We start from the raw sequence: 22,103 nt of genomic DNA on the forward strand, positions 1-22,103 counted from the left end.
TTCTTAAAAAATGTCCAACTTTACCACGCGCCACGTGCGGTGGTTGGCAAGAACGCATGGTGGCCATCACACCACAGAACTTTTACGTCCAAATGACATTCAGTAAAGAAGACCGCTTGTCAATCGGATGTCCCGTTCCTAAGATATTAGCTTTTGAAGAGCGTCCCCACGGCCGGCCGGCCGGCCGGCCGGCCGCTCATACTCAGGATATCCCCTTAATTCAGTATGAGACTCCGCTTGCTTCGCTCGCTCCGTAATAAAAACTGCCTCCCTTTAGTTGTTTCCGAGGAAAACGACGAAATTCCCGTCAATTTCAGACGACGCTGCGTGGTATGCCTTGTCAAAGCAATGCCCCTTCCCTTTGAAAACGCCAAGGTCAGCCAACTCGAAGCACACACAGCATAGCATAGTGCATGCTACAATATATAATATCACACGGGGCCGGTAAAATGTTTCATTCAGGACCGAGGGATTTGTTGAGTTTTCCGCACGAGACCGAAGGTCGAGGGCGGAAAATTCAACAAAGCCCGAGGTCGTGAATGAAACCGACCCCCACCGGACACGATTTGGTAGCCGAGGTCTGTGACGTCAGCCGGGCGTGAAGTTTTCCCTTCACCATAGGCTTCACACACAAACCGGCCGAAGTTCATGCCAGGATAGCCCGGCTTGAAAGTGCAAAAATGATTAAATTTTGCCCTCAATAGATTCATTGCTTCGTTTTATAACTAAAAACGTCCGTTATTAGGACTCAATGAAGGTAAAAAGTACTTAAAATCGAAGTTCAAGAAGATGCTGTCCGAGCACAATCTGGTAACATCACGTGACCTCTTTTAAGCAGAATGTATATAGTTCAAGGATGTTATTACACGATTGCTGCCTAAAACATCATAAATAATACGCTTGTAACATTTATTGCTTCTGTTTAAGTCATAACATTGCAAAACGCAAAGTTTATCATGGAAGTCACGTGACCAAAGGTATAGCAGGGGTTGGGACAAGCACTCAAAGGATTTCAAGTTTTTTAATTAAATTATATAAGTTTCATGATGAAATTGAAAGAATGTATTTTTTCCTAATGAAATACAAATTTCCGTATGTAAAATATTTTCCTTATGGGCGAAATTCTCCATATAAGAAATGTCAGTGACGTCACCAGGGCTTTACTGGGCTTTACTCAAAACATCGGACCTACCTGTTTCTTATAGGTATCTTGAATGAAACATTCCGGCCCAAGTGTGATATTTATTTTAGCATATGCCGTTTAATTTCCATATTTAAGCTTCTTTAACAATTGTACATGCTTGAAAGAAGTGAAAAAACCCAGAACGAATATCAAGAACTAAAAAATGTACATATTCCCTGACCTTAAGATAATAAACCAAGCCGACTCAAGATCACTGTGTTCCATCCTTGTGTCTGGCTCTGAGTTGGATTCATATCAAACCAAGAACATCTATTTCAATCTATGCCATATGAGAAGCTAGAGTAACGTTCGTTTTCAATATTAGAGAAGAGTGGAAGGTATACCATCCTGTGAAGTGAGCGCTTGATTTTTTACCCATGTCAGTATGAATAAAGTTTTTACTGATCAATGTGAAATGCGTTTTTTGTCAATTCATTGCAGTTGTAAAAGGCATGAAATTGACGCCATAAATGTAGGTGATTAATTAATATGTCTGTACATTAGGATTTAAAATATTATCTTATTGAAAACCAACATTTACAATCTGTTCAATAGTTCACAGCGACCAAATGCAACACGTAAGTTCACGTTAAGGCCTGGCTACACTATGCGTTTTCTTCGTGCGTTTTTTGCGTGTTTGCGTGTTTTGCGTGATATCGTTCTAGAAAAAAGAACGATATTACGCGTTTGTGATGCTTTTCACCTTAAATTTTAGTTACATAAGAGTCATATTAGCTTTTGTATATAACCAAAGTAAAAATTATATTGTTTATAACTTTTTCCTAGAACGATATTACGCAAAACACGCAAACCTGCAAAAACGCACGCAGAAAACGCATAGTGTAGCCATGGATGATATAACACTGGATTGGTGTCTCGTGGAAATTAAAGGAAATAGTTCACTTTCACGAAATTATTTTTTTTGCAACGATTTATGATTTTTTATGTTCAAAATAATCAGCAAAGAAAATAAAACCTTTTTATAACAAAAGATTTTTTTTCTATATTTTGATATAGGAAGAACTTTTCAGTTTCTGTAAGGCACACGCGATCCAGTATGAAAAGAGCATGGGTCCCGAAAATTCTTCAGAAACAGAGAAATTATCGCAGCCACCGGCATTTGGGCGATCTGCTCGATCTGATAATGTTCCCCTGAATGTCCTAATTGATCAGTACGAGAATTTCTCTAGAGTTCTCGTAGATAATTTCTCTAGTTTCTGAAGAATTTTCGGGACCCATGCTCTTTTCATACTGGATGGAAATATATGCAAGGCACACATCCTCAACGCAAGACACTTTTTCGGGACGAGAAATAGAATATCTTTGCCTAGGGTGATCGTTGGGCTGTAAAAGCTCCTGATTTATGCTCGTCTCAGCCTAAGCTACGGAACTGCTATTCCAGTTCAAAACCCATGTTAAAAAGTGAACTATTTCCTTTTTAACATTGGGATCCGCGACATTGGGATCAGGCCTGCCATCTAGCGAGAGAATTATCGTAAGTTAGGAGCAAGCCGAGTGAATGCCATCTCTCAGCATTATGACACACGTGGGTGTAGTGTGTTAGTTGGCTTGAAGTGCATATTCCCACGAGTTGGAGGTAATCTTACTGGACCTGAGACGACAAAAAATATCTGAAATGCTTGAAAGCCAAAAACGTCAAGCAGCCTTTAGGTAATGACGAAAATAAAATGCGTAAGACGGTGTGTACCTATTGAAACGCTCAGTCCGATCGGCTTGTACGACCTTTTATATGGTCATTTACTCACAATGTACAGCAGTTTGACAATATGTCATACATATTTGGCAGACTTATTTCTTCTTCCCCGAATTTCGCTCCATTTTCTTCATCTTAGTTAATGTTACGGCACGTGCCACGTGCCAACTTAGGGGTGTCGAAATCGTTCCACATAAAGTAACTCCGCAATGGCTGGGCCCATTACAGTAAAACTTCGTCAATAGTTAAGCGCCCAGTGGCCCATGCATTTCCATGTGTCACTATGGTGGTGCTACTGCACGTGCGCACGTGCGGGGTGCCGCTTCCATATCTCAAGAACGGCTGGGCGGATAACACTCAAACTGGGTACACAAATGTCACATCGATGCTCGCACTGCATTGATCAGTGCTTACACTGGTGCAGAGTCATTAGGAAAACGAGGAAATGAGATGCGTGGTGCTTATGCCTTTCTGTTCCTGCAGGCAGCAGCTGATTGATCCTCAACAGGAGATCCCTGTTTGTGAAGGCGTCGTCTCCCTTTTCCATTCCTTGTTTAAAATAACATAACAATGTACGAAGAAGATCACACATCAAAGTTGTTTTAGGCGGCTATCTTGGGCCAGGGCTGCGGAGTTGTAGTCAGAGCCAGCGGTTCTGTTCCGACTCGGAGTCTGTTGATTTTTAAGAGCTGTAGTCTGAGTAGGTATGAGTCGAACGTCACCGAAACGTCATATCGACTCCACAGACTTACCAGGGCTGCAGAGTCGGAGTCAGAGTCGGAGTCTGTGTGAATTGCCAGTTCTGCCCGGAGGAGTCGGAGTCGATATTTGAATACCGGAATCGGAGTTGGAGCCAAAGTCACTGAAATTTCATCGACTACGCAGCACTGGTTGGGTCCTTTTCATAGAGCGTCTTGAATGACATATTGAGCGGCAATGACGTTAGCAATTCCGTTTAACTTTTTCATTAGACTTGTAGATAGTACTTTAACGTTCGTTTTGTTCTTTGATCGGACAATTTGTTTGATTTAGGCCAAGTAAAGACTCGTGTGAAAAATAGCGAAAACGACACGTGCTGGCGAAGTCTCCAATAACTCCCTGTTTTACGATTTCATGAGGAAATAACATGGAACTGCTTATCTTATTACTGACCCTGCACATAAATCTATTAATTTCTTCGCTTTTACTGACATATGAAGACATAACCTTTTGAAAAATTGCACAACAAGCCTGCTACTACACCACACTCCCGTGTGTCACAATGCTAATCAGCGGCGTTCACTCGGCTTGCTCCTAACTTACGACAATTCTCCCGCTAGATGGCAGGCCTGAGCTCAATGTCGCCAAAAACTGCGAAGACACCAATCCATTATTATCTTATCCATGGTGTAGCCAGGCCTTTAGATTTCTATCAGTTAAGCTCTTTTCCAGCGCCTTCCTCCGTCTCAGGAAATGCTTCAAAAGTTCGCTGATAAAATGTTTTGCCCATGGGCCGAAACCTTTGGCCAATTGCCTTCAACATTATGCGGTTTAATCCAAAAAGCTTTTACCGCACGCTCGCGCTAATGCTAAAGGCATACTTCGGCATATGCTAAAGTACAAACCCTAAATAAATTTTGGAAAACTGCACCCACGGCATAGACATTAGAAACGGCTTTGTACCTACTGTTTGACTCGCCACTTGCTCAGATGATTCCAAAGTCCAAAGTTTTCGAAACGACCCCTACTAATTTTTATCCGTAAAGCAAGGCTTCGGAGTCGGAATCAGAGTCTGATTCACCCGGAGTTGTGGCAACGATCCAGGAGCCGGAGAACGAGTCAGAGTTGGAGCCGACCGGACGCCGGAGTCAGAGTCGGAATGAGCTACCACGACACTAAAACCCTGCACTATATGTAAAGCACAAAAAGAGTATGAATGCATTATGTGGCCTGTCGCTTCCATCCGTTCTATTTCATGGCATCATAAGGTCTGGGAGCGCCCACTAAGCGACGTCTTGCGGCACAGCATACCTATCGAGGCGGCCGCTGACTGATAGCTCATTGCGGTACAGCATATCTGCCAGGCGTTCAAGGCAGCGCCATCTGTGATCAGCAATGTAAACAGACATCCGCCGGGTAAGGCTTGCGAATTATAATTGTTTTCTTTGGAGGGAGGGGGAGGAAGGGGGTGGGCTGAAAAATGCACCTACATCCAATTAAGACAATGCTTCGCTCATTATTACACACGGGACGATGGCGGAAGCATTATACCGATCGTTCGCACAACGGCGCGGACAGTGGATACCTATTACAATGGACATCCTGATCCATCACTCACTTCCCCACAATCCAAACTCGCCTGTAACGGAGTAACGTCCTCCTCCCACACTCGTAACACTCCTGCTACGGAAGTGATAACTGCTTTGTCCTCGTATAGTCTCCGTCACGGAGAAATGCCCCCCCCCCCCCATTCCAAACTGACCTGTTGCGGGATGTTGCCCCGGTCCCCCGGTCCAAACTAACCTGTTGCGGAGCGACATCCCCGCTCACCTGGCCCCCAAAGTGACCTGTTGGGGCGTGGTGCCCTGGTCCCCCTCCAAACTGACCTGCTGGGGCGTGATGCCCTGGTCCTCCACTCCAAACTGACCTGATGTACGGTGATGCCCCCCCCTCCCAACTGACCTGCTGGGGCGTGATGCCCTGGTCGCGCGGCAGTCGGACCGATCCGTCTGTGAGTGACAGCGGTACGACCAGGTCGCGCAGCGACTCCTCCGCCTGGTCGCGTGACGTCTGCTGCAGCAGCTGCTGCCGGCGCGGCAGCTGCGCAAAGTTCTCGAAGAAGCCGTTGTCCACATCCTGCACCCTGACACAGACGACGACGGTGGGTTAGCGCCTGGCGGTCAAAAGCTGATCGTTCCATGTGCTATTTCGCAGTTGTAAGATAGAGGGCCCGGGCCCCGGGGACGTGATAAAAAAGTGAAAGTACCCGGAGATGGTCCGATGGATAGGCCCCTTTTCCTTGCCATCTGAAGATGACTGCTGAAGTGCTGAGTTTCAGTTAAATAGGCCGATTACAATTAAATGCTAAATCTATGACAGATTGACAGTAGTTGACTTGAAACACATTTGACATGGGCGTTAAAATGCTTACACCTACGCTTCGTCGGCCGTTCAAAGTACGACAAAACATCACGCATACGAGACTAAACGTATGGAGCAATCTGAAGCAGAAGTGCACAAAACCAACGCACAAGACAACAATCGTGCAGGAAGCGGCTGCATGCCCAAAATGTCTTATGTCAATTGCCAGACGAGGGCGATAGCTGCATGTTAAGAATCCAAACTAGTTATTGATCGCAAACTAACAACCACAGCCCACAGCCCGTGGGGATAGTGCCTGTTTCTCTTAAGGAAAAGTCATACGATGGAACGATAAATGATTTTATCGATATTACCAAGCATGTCCAATAATTGATGGACATTGATGGACATTGCCCATCACTCCAAAGCAAGTCGTGGGCATTATAATTGAATTCAAAATAAATAGCACTTTGAAACGGAACTCTCCGTCCTTTCAGAAACTCACCACCTGAACCCCGTCTCACTCCTGTAAGCGACTGAGCGCTGCACCATGTTCGACACTAACCACTTCCCGACTAGGCCAGTGAGTCGTGTCTGTTGCTCCAGCCCTCAGTTTGAGTAACATCAGCTGGATTCGGTTCGACACCACAGCTGCTATCGATACCTCTGCACGGTACCATCCACACCTTGCCGAGGCTCTCCAGCCGGCCGGCGGCCCCATCGGAGCCGTCTGTCGACACGGAGCGTCGTTCGTGGGTGCAATTTGTGATACCTGATCTGACCCAGATTCACTCTGTTCCGGTATACAAAGCACGACAGCCCGGCCCGCTGACGATCCGGGAATGCTAACAGAGAGTAGGGGAAGGGGAGGGGCACACTGCACACGCAGACGGAAACCCAAGCCATCCAGCTCCATCCAGCTCGATGTGTAAACCTGATCATGACAGGTGTGGTGTGGAGGGAAACGGTCGCAGGTGAGACTAAGACAAGGAAATTCGGTCACAGCTCAGACGAAACGTGTTCGCAATTATCGATCGCAACCGAGTGAGGAAAACAGAGGCGATTGACGACGGCGACCCAGAGCCGTGTACCTATCAGTCTTTCTGGAAAACAACTTGTTTATTTGGAAATTGTAAAACAATTTAAAGACGTATGTTGCCAAGTAGTATGCAACAATGAGATCAAACCAGCCTTTGTTGCATTTGGAGACCTTTTCAGCGACATGCCAGTAAGCACCATAACGAACTTCCTTTCAATCTCCATGAAAGTACCACCTCTATACCCTGAACGGGCCATTGCGGCAATAGGAAGCCAATGGCATTACCTGCAGTCGCCCAACACCCTGAGTTGCTCCAGCGATAACGCCCTCCCGACGTGCCCCGATCACGACCTCACGACCGCTGTGTGTTTGGCCGCGCTCGGAATGTTGCTGGCGCCCCACCGGGCACGTCTATCACACGTGGCACGTGCGACGTGCGACCAGCCGAGCCGCCGCCGGTCCGACCCGACCTGACATAATGTCCGGAAATGCCAAGCGTCGCCCGCCGCCGCCGCCCCCCCCCCCCCCTCGCCCCTTACCGACTGCCATCGCCATCCCTCAGCATGGCGAATGAAACAGACAGATACTCGTAACTGGGACTGACGCTTGGTACGCTGCACTAGCATTTTTGTGGCGAATGGTATGGAGGGAAATCACAGACACTTGGAATAGTTACATAAGGGAGATGGATAAAACCGAACCGTGACTCCCTCGCCGTTAACCCCGGAGGACGCAGCAGCAGTCGCACCGAGTCGTGACCGGCCGTGTGGTCTCGTAAATCCCACCATGCCTGCAGTGGAACCGGAAAACATCCTCGCGGTCATCGCGGGGGCGGTCGTTTTATAACGGACACAGGTAACGGGACTAGAGAGCGAGTGGCGACGCACTGAGTGCACCACGTGAAACAAAGTGTAGTGCAAGCACCATGCCGATCGCTCTCGGCCCTAAAATTGGCAATGAGCCGATAATATGGATGACGCATGACCTGTGATTTGAAATGAAAGGAACCGTGCCGCCACATGTAACGCTATGCTAACTGGAACACCAGGGCCTCGTTTCATAAAGCGAGTCCGTAACTTACGGCGGTTTTTGGTCTTGTATTGCAAGCGCATGTGAAGCGATGACGATAGTTTGAATCGTTGAATTTATTTATCTTGCAAGCAATGTTCTTGCAAGCAAGAACAGAAGGGAGAAGGGGAAATAAATTTATCGCTTCACGCGCTTGCAATACAAGCCCAAAAAACGACGTAAGTTACTGACTCGCTTTATGAAACGAGGCCCAGGACCCACGGGAAGGTGATACCCCGATTGGAGCGATTCTGAGTAATGTGATCCCCTCGACACGTCACGGGCGCCCGGCGATGAACAGGGGCGGATTTGGTGACTCACTTCCCCGCTGTGCCCCGTGTTATCACCGACCCATGCACGGTGCACGGAACGTTGCACAGTGCACGGGACACTCCAGTGTTTACACAGTAGTGAAAAGTTCTGACGGAGCAGACATGTTTCATATGACAGGCGAATCCGTCATCGGATGTGCAAGATACACAGCTTAGCAGCGATTTGTCATAATGATGAACATGTAAATTGCTGCTTTGTTTCGTCGTCGACGGGAGTCGTCGGGCTACAGAGCATAGCATTACAGTAGGTACAGAGCAGAGCAGAGCAGAGCAGAGCAGAGCAGAGCAGAGCAGAGCAGAGCAGAGCAGAGAGCAGGGAGAGGAAAGGAGAGAGAGCAGAGCCGAAGAGAAGAGAGAAATGAAGAGAAGTGGAGAAAAGAACGGGGAGGAGATGACTGAGGATAGGAACGAAAAGAGGAGCAGAAGAAGGAGACAGAAAGGGATGGAGGAACGGAGGGATGCGACTGCTCCAACAACCAGACACCGATATGTATCTACCTACTATGCACGCACACGCGGCAGCAACAGCGTCCGCTCGGCCGCCACGGTCTGTGCCCACCCCACACCTCCCGTACGGCAGAACGGACCGAGTGGAGACCACGCCCTGTGCGGACCATTGGTCACGCGGCACCGGAACGGCACAGCGGACGACGTTGGCACAGCGCACGGCCGATGTGTCCCACCGGTAAGCACGCAGTGTGTGGGGGGGGGGGGGGGAGGGGGGCTCTACCACACAGCCGGTGGACGCCACCGGCACACCAGCTCACACAGTGAGCTACGAGTTGCACACAGCTCACACAGTCAGTGTGTACTGTGTGGACAGGCCGGCTCCCGCCACAGAGCCAGTACAGGCTGGAGCACAGACCTGACCGGCCAGCAGCCGTAAACAGCTGCCAGTCGCAAACCAATCCAAAAAGGCGGCATTATTGGATACTACTGGGGCAAACCATCCCCATAAAACCCCGTATTTCCAAAACGCCAAAAGTTCTTTTTTATCTTAGCTATGAAACTGAAAGATACTTTGTTGACGATAACAAATTTGCTGTCTCATTACTAAAAAAACGGCGAATTTTCATCGCCTCAAACTGTGCGAGGGAAATGAGGGGCAGCTGGCTCAAACATGCCCCTTGGACGTGATATCGCTGCCGGTGGACCAGCAACAAACAGTGACCGCCCTGTCTGACCGTGGCCCTAGGGCGGCCGCCGTCCGCAGGTGACAAATAAACAGGGGCGGTGCCGCCCCCCCCGGCCCGCTGACTTCCGGGCCGGAGGGTACCGTGGTGGGTGAGGTCGGACATGGCGATTGGCGGGACAAAGTCTGTCGAGAGACCAAATGTTGTGGGACCCCAGCGAGCAGCACGACGTAGAAGGTTCGGTCATGACAATAATGAAACAACAGAAAGCGCATTCACGTAAGCAGTGCCGACGCATCAAGGACATCCTCCATTCTGCATGTTTCCATTGATCATATCGGAGCGCAGATTCTCATTGACTTCATCAAGTCTATAAGGGACAAACCGAGCATAACCGGATCCAGCCGGTTAAAGGCGGTCCTTTCAAACTCCGTCACTGATCTCCACGGCGACAAATGGATGGACAGCCGGAGCGCTGATTGGGGTCAATCAGCGGGTCTGCGCGGACAAGGTCGCCAGTTCGGGGGTGTCACCGTCTCCAGAGCGCAGAGCTGTCAGCGGAAGGTCCCCTGGCGCCGGGCCAGGCTCCCAGCCGGGGTCACCGGGAGGGGATGGCGGGTACGACCACCACCGAGGTGACAGAGGCAGTTCGTAAACAGGGCCGGGGCCTCGGGGTGACACCGGCGGACCACCCGCGAAACAAGGTCATACAGAGGCTGGTATACGCCAGACCGACCAACAACTTCACTACCGACCAGTTCATTTCACAAAAATAAATGAGCATTGAGTGACGCATCAGCTTGACAAATGACAGCGAAAACGCAAAGTGTTATTTGGCAGCGTTAGCTGATACTCGTTATTCAGATTTGAAACGGTTCGGTTGTCGTTGGCCGACTAGCCAAGGATATGGAACGGAACGACGCCAACTAAGTCAGCCGCACTCCCTCAATTAACTGTGGAGATAAATGGGCCGGTAGAACTGTGGCCTGAGCAGTGCTTACCAGCTAACCTACATCTGTCAGCAGTTCATGCTACGACGCATAATTTGATAACGAGACGCGAAAAGTGACGTGTGACGAATGAAGTCATGCAGCAATTAGCAAGACGCGCACTCGTTAGATATGTTATCCCGACTATGTGTAATCATCCTAGGATGCCCCAAATGTCTCAAATGTGTTGAAAAACTGGGCTGGAGACGAAGCTAAGGACACTAAACATCAAAAGCAGGGATTTACCACTGGTATCACGGCTACGACTCGGAAGAGCACGTAGGCAAGCAGGAGTGGGGAGGGCGACGGGACGGCACGAGGACGCGCCCCCGGTCCAGTCCCAGATGAACCGGTGACCATTCAGAGCCAGCTGTCGCCCCCTTCACACCACACTGCTCTCCAACCAAAGCGGCACATCACGGGACAAGGGACGGGCACAGGCAGCCTCTCTGCGGACTGGACAGGGCGGCCGGCAGGCGGCCGGGGAAGGGTTACCCCTGTTTGTAATAGGAGCCCACGGAGACGGCATGGCCGATCTCGAGCAGTTCGTTGGCCGCCGAGCCGGCGCCGTCGAGCGGCTCGATCCACGGCTGGCCGTCGCCGATCTGATCGAGCGCAGACTCCCGGCCCAGCGTGGACGAGTAGCTGGCCACCCTGCAGACAGGGGCGCACCTCAGAGACGCCGCGGGGGCGCACCGCGCCGGCGGACCGCTCATCCGCCGCTGGCTGCAGCTCGCGTCAGTCTGCGCGCGGCGCGCTGGAGTACTTACTCTGGGTTGCGGATGCTCGACTGAAACGCCTCCCTGAACACGCTGGTTCGGTTGGTGGGCGGTGTGAGACGCGGCCGCTTTCGGCGGCGCAGCGTGCGCGGCGGCGGCGTGGGCCCTCCGTCCACCGAGGCGGCGCGTACCGTGCTCGTGCCGCTCGTCCACGACTCGGTCGGCGACAAGAGCCGCTCGGAGGCCGCCCGCGGCTTCGGCGGTAGCGTGTAGAACACGGAGGCACCGAGAGCGCGCGGCGCCTCCGGACTGCCCGCAGAGTCGTAACCGGAGCTCTTCGGCGACGAGAAGTCGTCACTGATGTCGCCCGTCTCGCGGCGAAACGCGCTCGGCGTCGACGCGTCCGAGACATCACTGAGAGCGCGCAGCGAGGGCGGCCCTGTCGAGGGCGCCGGAGAGCCGGCGATGACCTGTGGGGAGCGCGAGCGGGGCGGCTTTAGCGGCGCCCCAGGCCGGCCGCCCCCGCCCGCCACCCGACCCGCCGAATAGTCATAGCTGTTCGCGGCGGGCACTGGCAGTGCGGCCATTGACTTTGGCAGCGGTTTGAGCGCGGCGGACGCCTGTGGTGGCGGCGGCGGCGGTGTTGTTGGGTGCACCGGCTCCCGGCCGGGGACGCTGCGTCGGACTCCTTTGGCCGGCGGCACCCTGTGGGGACTGCTGGCCGGCGAGGGCTGCTTCTCCTCCTGCAGCGTCGGCAGCGGCGGGTGCAGCGACGACACCGACGAGGCGCGCGACGGCGAGGTGCGCGGCGGCGGCGGGCGCGGCGGCGGCGCCTTGCGGCCGCGCATGGGGCGCACCACCTCCACGGGCCGGGCGGCCGGCAGGCTGAGCTCGGGCTGCGGCCGGCCGATGGCGCGCGCCCGCTCCATGGCGCGCAGTCTGGCCAGCACCTCGTCCCCCGAGTCGAGCGACACCTCTGATCGGCAGCGGCGCCTCTCCGACAGCAGGATGTTCTCGTAGCTCTCGGGCCGCCGGAACCGGAACGTGGCCGACGTCTCCACTGACGTGGTGGAGTAGCCCGGCTGGAGGACGGCCGGCGCCGGCTCCGGCTGACTCAGATCCACGGTGGAGACGCTCAGCGCCGCCGGCAGAGGCGCCGGCCGGTCGCCGGGCGACCGCCGGCCCGCCGGCAGCGACGCCGAGCGAGGTCGCCGCTTGTTGGGTCGCACGCGGTCTATTTTGGCCAGCAGCGCCTCCCGAGCTCTGCCAAAGAGGACGGACTTTGAGCGGGGTCGCAAGGGGTCGGGCCGCGTTGGCACGGCCGGGGGATGCCGCGTCCAACAGGCGAGCGCCGGGAAAACAGCACACAGTGGCGGCCGGGCAGCGGGGAGGTCAGACGGCCACAGGGACCGGCGGGTGCAGTGTTCATCCAGCAGGCTGCACAGACACAGATATGTACATCCAAATATGTGTGTTGTATACGTGTGGAACACATACTAAATGCGTAGATACATGCACTGGCGGGCACAGACACACAACAGACCGGGGGGGGACTGGGGATAAACAGCCAGGCAGTGGGGTCTGAACAGCGACTCAATGGACTGTATCCGCCCGTCTCACGGCCACGTCAAACCGTGGCGGACCAGGCAGCGCCAGGAATGTAGCGAGCCTGAGCGGTTTCCATAGCAACCGGGAACTCTGATTCGCCACAATCGATAACATGAGACTGACGGTATACAGTTGGGGAACAGACGCCGCCGTGTGGCCGTCCCTGTCTGCCGAGTGCACGATCGGTAAGCGAGCGAGCGGCGGGGCGTGCAAATTGAATCACGGCGCGGTTTACATACCCCACCGGTTCCTCTCTGTTCGGACGGGCGAGACGGACAGATCAGTGTCAGCGGGAGCGGGGGGTGACACACGTGACACGGGACACACGGCACACGGTGGCACACGAAACAGGGACACATAGGCTCACGGGACAGCGACAGAAGGCACGGCGGGCACAGTACTACACGGCACAACACGGCGACACAAAGACGTGATACAGTGACACACGGCACAGCGACACACGGAACAGAGGAACAGCGGCACACGACACAATCACACGGAGGCACATGAAACGCCGGCACATGGGTGCGTGTCGTGAACACTGAACGCGCCCCTCCCTACCTGGACCATCGATTAACAGGGGTACACTACGGGGAGACACATCGATTCTCGATAATCACAAGCCACGTGAGTTGGAAGGCATGAGGATTTGTGCAGGCCACAGTTCTAAACACTGAAAACAGAGCCGCTTGGCTCGTAGTAGAGCGTAAACAATCCCAACAACGAGTCACCTTACCTTCTCATACAGCCGGCACAGGCATCGGGTAGCGCACAGGTATACCTGAAAGTGTTTATCTCAGCCCGCGGACACCTCCCCCTTCCCTCACACAGACAGGTGGTCACGTTACGAGCCGACACTGCAGAGACAGGTGGCTGAAACACCGCACTGAGGACCCACACCTGGACCGCACAGACTCACAGACAGACGGACAGGTGCAGTGCTGATCCCGGGCTCTCACCTGCTTAGTCGCTGCTCGATGTTGGAGGCGCACACGCCGGCCGGCCGCGCGAGCAGCGGCCGCACGCGGGAGGCGCGCAGCGCCGGCAGCTGCAGCCTCCTCCGCAGCCGGTCCATACCCAGCCTCTCCCGCAGCTCCGGGCCGCACATGTTGGCGCCGGCGGCAGCACCGTCTTCGGCCGGCTGCCAGCGGCCACCGGCGGCCAGCCGACCCTCCGAACAGCTGATGGCGCCCGTCGCGGCCGCCTCCGGCGCCGTATTTATAGCCGTCGGCGGCGGACGGGTGCCGTCCGGCCGCGTCGCCGGCGGCGGGCCCTCTGTCAGCGCTATGTCGAACCGTGTCGGCGGCGTTGTTGCGCGCGCGGCCGCCGGCGCTCCTGTGGCCGGCGGCCGGTGCGCCGTGCGTGGCCCGAGCGCCGCCGCCCCGCTCGGCCACGCACCGGCGGAGCGGCACCATTTAAACGGCACCACTGCTGCGGGGAGCGCGTGACTCATAGTGAGCGGCTCGTCTGCCCGCGGGGGAGCCGGCCAGCCGTGAAGGCCGGTCCAGGTGACACCGGCGCCGGCCGCCCCCGCCCCCGCCCCGGCCCCGGCCCGCAGCCGCAGGTGGCAGCGACCGGTGGATGCCAGATGGGTCAGACGCCGACGTCACAAAGGGCAGGTCACACCACCGGACAGCGCGCTGGCAGCTGGCCCCGTACGAGGTGACGGAGACGTTCGGTGTCCTGTTCTCCGACCGCGCTCCGAGCCAAGACCAGACGGCATCACGGATCAGCTGATATCACTCTGATGAACGGGTGGTTGACGAAGCCGGTCACATTGTCGGCAGAGGAGGCTCGGTGCTTTCTAAATCACAATAATCCACTTTCACTTCCTTTCCTTGCTCCCAGTTTCACGGCTGCGTCTCCTGCGGGTTTCCTCGCGGTCTTGCACTGGAGGCGGATCCTGCCGGGCTGCTGCAGTCCTCCACTCCCTGCCGCAGGCCCCCACTCACTGTCGCCCCGCTCTGCACAGAGCTGGTGACCTGTCAGTACCGCCGCCGGCGCGCGACTGCGCTACAATCACAGCTGCCGAGCCACAATCGCCTCAACTACCCCACCCCCACTGGACAAAGCCGGCGCCGGGAGCAGGCGCCGCCGATACACCGCTCGAGCACCCGCAGAGCACCAATGGAGCACTAACAGGACACCAATACAGCACTAATAGAGCACCACTCGACCGCCGCCATGACAGAGCTCCGCCGCGCCGCCGGCGGTTCCGGCCGCGCACTGGTCTCTCTTCCAGCAGAAGCCGTCGCTGGACGAGCGGCCCGTCATCGGATACGACACACCCACCCGCTGTGTTCCGGAACAGGGGTGCGGATTTCGACCGGAACCGGGTCAACGGCACAGCGCAGGGTGTTGGAAACTGGTCGGTGCTGGGGATAGGGTGTCACTGACGGCCGCTGAGAGCAGAGGAGAGGCGAAAGGATCGGGTGATCAAAGTATATCACTCCTTTGGCCGCAGTGTAGTTGAGCAGTTCCGTCTAAATTGATATTTAGTAAGCGTCTACACATTATTGATTGAATAATTTTGCAAAATACGTCACAGATTCCACATCTTTCCTTATCTCTGCAAATCTAGACGCGTGAAGTCACGACACTGGTCGCCGTCAGAGACGGAGGTCGACTGGTGTCCTCTCGTCCCTGAACCTCTCAGTTTGTCGCTGCTCCTCCGCCCTGGGAGGGGCGCGTAAAAACGCCATGACTCTTGTTGTGACGATCAGTGGGAAATTGAGCCAGGGTCGCGGTGTCCGTCGGGCGGCCGACGGGAGGGAGGCCCGAACCGCCAACGGTGGGCGGTACACTGACCCGCCCCCGCCCCCGCCCCGCCCCGCCGGCGGACACACGCTCCAGTGCCGCCCGCCACGCCACGTCGTTCCGCACGTGTCACGTGTGAACGCCCCTCCCCGCCCGCTACATTGCACCCCGCGGCGTGCTGGACTCCCGGGGAGGCAGAGGGAGGAGGGAAGGGACAGAGGACGGGAGCGAAGGGCGGCCACTCCCCGGCCGGGCAGGTGGTGAGTGGTTAGCGTGGATCATTGGCCTGTTGGGTGTCTGGATGAGCTGGGCGTGGCTAATGACCATCTAAAAGATGGCGCCGACCGCCGACAGAGGGGCGGAGACTGGTTCACGGTCGGGCAGAGGATGGGGTGGGGAGGGAGAAGGGAGAGAAGGAGGATAGAGGGGACGCGCAGTGGAGAGGTGAAGAGGGTCGGCCCCGGCTGGGCGGAAAACGGGGAGCCGGCCACCAATGGGGGATCAGGGAGGGTCAGTCCTGGCCGGACAGAGGGCGGGGCGGAGAGAGGGAGAGGAACGACCACCACACCAGTCGGGTAGAGGGGGAGGGTCGGAGCTGGCCGGGCAGAGGGCGGGCCGGAGAGAGGGAGAGGAACGACCCACCTACCCGCGGGGAGAGGGGAGGAGCCCAGTCACCTGCCGGGTAGAGGGGGAGGGTCGGAGCTGGCCGGGCAGAGGGCGGGGCGCCACTGACGGCGGAGGGTAGCGGACGGCGGTGGCCAGCGCCATCCGGTTTATTGTTGTACCCCTCATACAGCGTGACTTGAACCAGTCGGACAAACATTGTATTTCCAACGGAGGATGAAGGAAATAATAATAAAGAGCGTTTTACTTAATGACATAATAATGAGTGACGACGCCGATAAGAATCCGTTTATATTATAAACGTGTCAACGATAAATGAGCTTCCGACATGTGCCTCATGACTCATGTCAGACAGCCATTCATGCAATGGTATGTCCGACGTTGTCATTGACGACATACAGCGTTATACATAGTACCCATAACAAAAATGGTACAGACGGAAACTTCAATGAAGAACATAGTTATCTGTACAGGCTTGATCAACAGGTAAGCTAAAAATGTATGAAAGGCTCACTCAGTTGTAAATCGGCAGCTAGGAAAACAGGCTGTGCACCGCGCAGCATTGACACCACTCAATGTTTTAGAAACGTTTAACGCAAAAGCTGTTTGTTTTTACGTTCACTTGCTGTGACTTCCTCTGACATGTCTGCCAATCAACTCAGCCGGAACCAAAACAGCACGGCGGGAACAAGAGCGCCTAACAGTGCAAAAATAGCAGCACCGCCCGTCTCAAGCTATACAGGTGAGTATAAACAGTGCGGAAATAGCCAACACCGAAGGTATTCCGCACTGAGCAATGAGCATAGAGGCTCCCTAGTCGACCTTGTGTGTCGTGCCCATAGCCCACGGCCCGGCCCTCTCAATCAGCTGACCGGAACGGGGCGGGGTGAGCTCAGGGCTAAGCTGCGGGGATGGGAGGGCGAGTAGAACGCCAGAGTCCTGTGGCTGAGGTTAGTGACTAGCAGTCAGGCAGTGCCACTCAGTCCAGCAAGTGCATATACTTCCTCTGAGCTGTCGCTGTCCAGTTCACCTGTCATTTGCCAGTTTACTGCAATCCAATGTAACCATGCCCATTCCCGCTCAGTATACCGCCGGCACAGAGTAATCCTGGCCGCCACGCCCGGCTGACGGCCCGCGCGCCATGAGTCAATGAGTCACTGGGTCACTGAGTCAGGGCCGCGACTCTGACCCGCCGGGTGACCGCCGCCCACGGCACGGCCGGGGTCTGACGGTGGCGAACGGGACTGGCACAGATCCAGGCCCGTCTCCAACACCTCGGTATTCCGCTCACGGAGCAGAGCGGGCCGATCTGCTCTCAGTAGTGCCAGTTTCCGTTTGTTTTAATTTTGGTCATTTCGGCAGAAAAGACCATTTCATGCCCTGCCCTGAATATGAAGATGCGGCACCGTCAATACCAGACCAATCTGACTCCAGTGATCCTATCTGTCCCCTGGCCTGAGTAAAGCACATGGATGGACAACGGTCCGAAATAAACACAGCGGCGTATACCTATTGCAGGGGCCAGAAACTCAACTGGCATTTTCCAGTGACTGCAGTGACATTTTCGATCAGCATTTGGCAGTGACCCACATCGAAAACCACCCACCGCTCCAGCCGCAGTCCAAAGCAAACCGGACGCCAGTGACGGGGGCGCGACTCAGAGGGGTGAACCGCGGGAACAACAGAATCAGCGAATACAGTCCTGAATCCTGAATCCTGAGAGGAGCACGCAGCTAAACGGACGAAACGGAGCGATTTATTCTAGAATTATTAGACTGATTATGTTTATGTAGATGTTTGGATGCATGGGATCACCTGTGTAAGTTATTGTATGCTGGGCGGCAGAAAGATAGGTTTATCAAAATCAAAAGTTTTTAATGACAGAATTGAAGTTGTTGCCTTCAATCAATCTAAGCCCTGCTCTTGAACAGAATCGGCACCTAAACAGAAAATATGCATCCGCTGAACCCACCGGCGACAGCAGGTGATTGAAATGTGAAAAATTGGAAATCCGTGATTGGATGGATGCCGTCAGTCGGAATCCCAACAATAAACTTGCTGTTAGGCCAAAGGCAGCGTCTCCATTTGGTAGGTGTATTGGAGCTTCCACAAGCAGTAGCGGCAGCAGCAGCAGCACAGCAGCACCCGCGCGTGGCGGCTCCCCGGCTCCGAATGACCGCCCGCCCGGGGCCGTGGCGCGACCTCGCGCCGCCGCGCCGGTCGCAGTGGCGCGCTCAGCGAGAGGCCGCTCAGAGGCGGACCCAGCGGGAGGGGGCGCCACACTTTGCCCAGAACATGTACGGAAATAACCCAACACACCTCCCCCCATAAAGCTTTGGCATACAAGCTGCGAATAAAACATGCACAGCCTGAATATACACTCTTGCGTACTGTTCGCTCTCCACTTAACTAACTTAACATTTATACGTATTGCATACAATTACTGGACTGAACCGCCACGGCCGACAGTAAATGACAATTTAATCGAAGGTCCCGGCATCGACGAATCGAGTAGCATCGGGCCTCGTTAATCGGCCTCGCCACTCGGGATAGCGTCCGCTGACGCCTATAGCGCTGCCGCAGAATGCTGAGCCGCGTTGGGAGCCTCCGTCCGGACCTGCGGTTCGTCCACTGCAGCGAGCCCGTGGCCGAGTGAACAGCTGCATCAGCACGTCAGGGTCGTCTGGCGCGTGACGCGGCTCATGCCTGGCGGTATGCGAAATATCAGCGTATCAAAACATGTACAACATTTAATACATGGACAATGACTTTTTTGTAACACTTGGATCGCATTGCAATAATCTTGAGCTCTAAAATCGATACTTAGTTAGGGTATCTCACTGGTGGCTTTGACACCCGTCCAGACTGTGTCACATATCCGACCGGTGACTGTAACGGCCGATCTACGCCTGTCTCATTGGGCACTCTTAAGAAAATGGGAGGTGGTATACTCTCCTTAGATATGATGTCGGTGTCCGGCGGCGTGTGCACCGTGTCCTCTGGCTTCCTCCCTCGTCGATCGTATGTAGCTGGTTCTTCTGCAGCGTCGTCTCTCTTCCGCACCTTGACAGGTTTCAGGTGATTGTGATGGACGTTAACTTCTTTCCCTCCTGGCATGCTGACTCTGTATGTCACTCCTTCGGCCTGATGTTCCTGCCTCTGCAAGACAGTTGCTGGTCCTTTATATCGCAAGGCTAGCTTGCGCTTGCCACCAACGTTACTGGTGTGGTCCAACAGCCATACCCTCTGACCTATCTCGTACTGTATTTCCCTCGTAGATTTCTCATGCGTCTCCGCCATGTAACGAGCGGCCTTACCGATGTTCTCCTCGACTTTGTCAAAGGCGTGTCTAAGCGTAGGTTCGGGTCCTACCGACCGCGCCAATGTTAGGCCAAAGGCAGCGTCTCCATTTGGTAGGTGTATTGGAGCTTCCACAAGCAGTAGCGGCAGCAGCAGCAGCACAGCAGCACCCGCGCGTGGCGGCTCCCCGGCTCCGAATGACCGCCCGCCCGGGGCCGTGGCGCGACCTCGCGCCGCCGCGCCGGTCGCAGTGGCGCGCTCAGCGAGAGGCCGCTCAGAGGCGGACCCAGCGGGAGGGGGCGCCACACTTTGCCCAGAACATGTACGGAAATAACCCAACATTGCCATAGGCCTAGCTCACAGCATTCAGAAATTAATTTGCTGTCTTATGTTGAAAAATGCCGTTTTTGTCCTGCATTGCACCTAATTCACTGGTGAAAACATAATCAAGGACGAAGTTTGTTTTTTGATCAAACTACGACATATACGTCTGATGTTATGCACCCCTGAACGTCTAAAACTAGGATATTTCTGACTTCTCAAAAATAGTGATGTCACAGCACAAGTTGTCATAATAATTTCCCACCAGTGTCATACCGCCCGCCAAAACTGCGCTGCATTTTACCGCCCCAGATCCGTGACGTGACGCGGCCTGCGGTCAGTGAATGTTCGCCGGCGGTCGGGCCGGCGCCGTGGCTGGCCTTCGGTGACGCGTGACGCCGCATTGTGCACCGTTTGGCCCGCCTCCCGAGCGTGACGACTCCTTCCGAGGTGAGTCGGTGGTTCAGGACACAACGCGCCAGTGCAGATCTACTGCCACTGACCAGTCCAGAGGCCAGAGCAGACGGCTCCAATGAGTGACACGTTTGAAAGCCATAACCACAAAAAGGAGAGCGCAATTGGCATCGGCCCAGTAACTACTCCTACTCCTAACTTTCTGATGCGTGGTTCAGGAAAAAAACGACCGCACCAATCATTACTGGTTCTGGTTGTCGCGTGTTAGCTTCCGAGTTGTTTTCTTTAAGTTCATTTCTGGCTAAATTGATTAGTGATTATGATCAACAGCAAGGATGCATAAAAATTGCAAGGCAAAAAAAAAACACTGTCACTGATTGCTAGACTGGCTGGCTGAGGCAGTCTGGCAGCAGGCGCCCACTGCCAGCCTGTGGCGGGCTCTGGCAGCAGGCGCCCACTGCCAGCCTGCGGCGGGCTCTGGCAGCGCGCGGAGCTCACCCCCTGGAGCAGATGTAGTTGGCCGTCAACAGCAGGTTGGCAGCCTTCTTCCACTCGGCGGCCGTCGATGGGCGCCGCTCGTCACCTCCTCCGTCGCCGTCGCTGTCGGCGCCGCCCGTCTGACCTTGACCCTGCCGGCTCTCCCGGCTGCTGAACCAGGCCGCCAGCCCGGGAAAGCTCTCCAGAACCATGACGGGCGGCCGCCTCTGGCAGGCAGACACGCAAGCCGCTGCTGGCACGGAACGGCGGCGACGGCCGAGAGTGCACTCCCCGACTCCGGGCGGCGCCGCACAGAAATATACCCGGCCAACAAACACAAACAGAGCTGCCGGCTGGCACAAACAGTCCGTGTGGCACAGAGCTTCACTGTCATCAGCCCACCGTATCGCTGCGGTCTTCAACAACACGGCGGTGTAGCGCCAACAGCGCTGGATACAGACACTAGCGGTGGCGGTCCAACACACGGCACAGAAGGCCAGTCCAGCTCACTCCACAGTCGTCCAGCCCTGTGTAGACACGTCACAGCCGGCCAGCGCTCGGCGCGTCACTGGACCATGCCAACCGGTGTCGGTGTGTCCGCTCCGCAGGTCCGGCTCCGGTCGCCACTGACACAGCGATACCACGGCGGAGCGGACTGGGCTACCTATTGGGACTGGACTGGAGTTCCCGGCGGCTGGCGGTGACGGCGCCGGTCAACTGACCTTCCCGTGGTGCGCCGCAGACACAGACCGTTCCCTGAACGAGGCGGCCACGCAGCCCCGACCGCCCCAGGTCCGAGGATCGCGGGGCGGGCCCGCGCGGCGCACACACCAACAGCGGAATGCGGCAAAACGGCGGCCAGGACCGGCTCGCACCGTCATTTGACGCTCGGCGCGAACGATGACAAACGCGAGCGAAAATTAAATACAGGTTAATCCGGACTTGTTCAACACGCATGGGTTTCACAATACACGGAATGGGTGCTGATTTTGCATTCAAAAAGGGAACCGAACAGCAAAAGTAGCTTTAAAAAGATATCCACTAATGATATAAGATCCGCAAAAGCAGCCACTAAAGGCAACAAACACGAAGCCCTATTCTTGGCACGTCCTTGTTTATACCTACGTGGCATTGACGTGGCCAAGACTGAAGCTTTTGGTGGAATAAAACGGCAATTTTTTCATGCCGTGCCGCTTCCACAAGTGAGTATCATTGATCCGGTAATGCACAATATTTTAAGACAAAAACAACCGTAACCACTTCATATCTTGCAACATAGGTGCGCGATATTTAACTGTTTTCATTTAACCCGCGCCGGGCCGGGGGTGTTTGAACCCCCCCCCCCCCCTGCGGTTTTTCGCAGAT

At 54.9% G+C, this 22,103-nt stretch overlaps 1 protein-coding gene across 5 annotated transcripts in view; it reads right to left on the bottom strand.

The window, feature by feature from the left end:
* The window catches only part of LOC122382951 (protein unc-13 homolog 4B-like), a 58,143-nt gene that overhangs the window by 29,816 nt on the left and 6,224 nt on the right, over positions 1 to 22,103 (bottom strand). For 2 of the 5 annotated variants that reach the window (XM_043368940.1, XM_043368939.1), the window contains exons 1-4: positions 13,805 to 14,313; positions 11,289 to 12,500; positions 11,014 to 11,172; positions 5,559 to 5,739 (exon numbers count right to left, since the gene is read on the bottom strand). In XM_043368940.1, coding sequence (XP_043224875.1) covers positions 5,559 to 5,739; positions 11,014 to 11,172; positions 11,289 to 12,500; positions 13,805 to 14,298 — 2,046 coding nt within the window. In that variant the 5' untranslated portion in view covers positions 14,299 to 14,313. Of the gene's footprint in view, positions 1 to 5,558; positions 5,740 to 11,013; positions 11,173 to 11,288; positions 12,501 to 13,804; positions 14,314 to 20,759; positions 21,394 to 22,103 lie in introns of those variants that run through there. The other 3 variants (XM_043368942.1, XM_043368944.1, XM_043368945.1) reach the window with 3 other exon arrangements.

The sequence above is a fragment of the Amphibalanus amphitrite genome, unplaced genomic scaffold, assembly GCF_019059575.1.
Source record: "Amphibalanus amphitrite isolate SeventyFive unplaced genomic scaffold, NRLGWU_Aamphi_draft 000151F_arrow, whole genome shotgun sequence".
NCBI classification, from domain to species: Eukaryota; Metazoa; Arthropoda; class Thecostraca; order Balanomorpha; family Balanidae; genus Amphibalanus; species Amphibalanus amphitrite.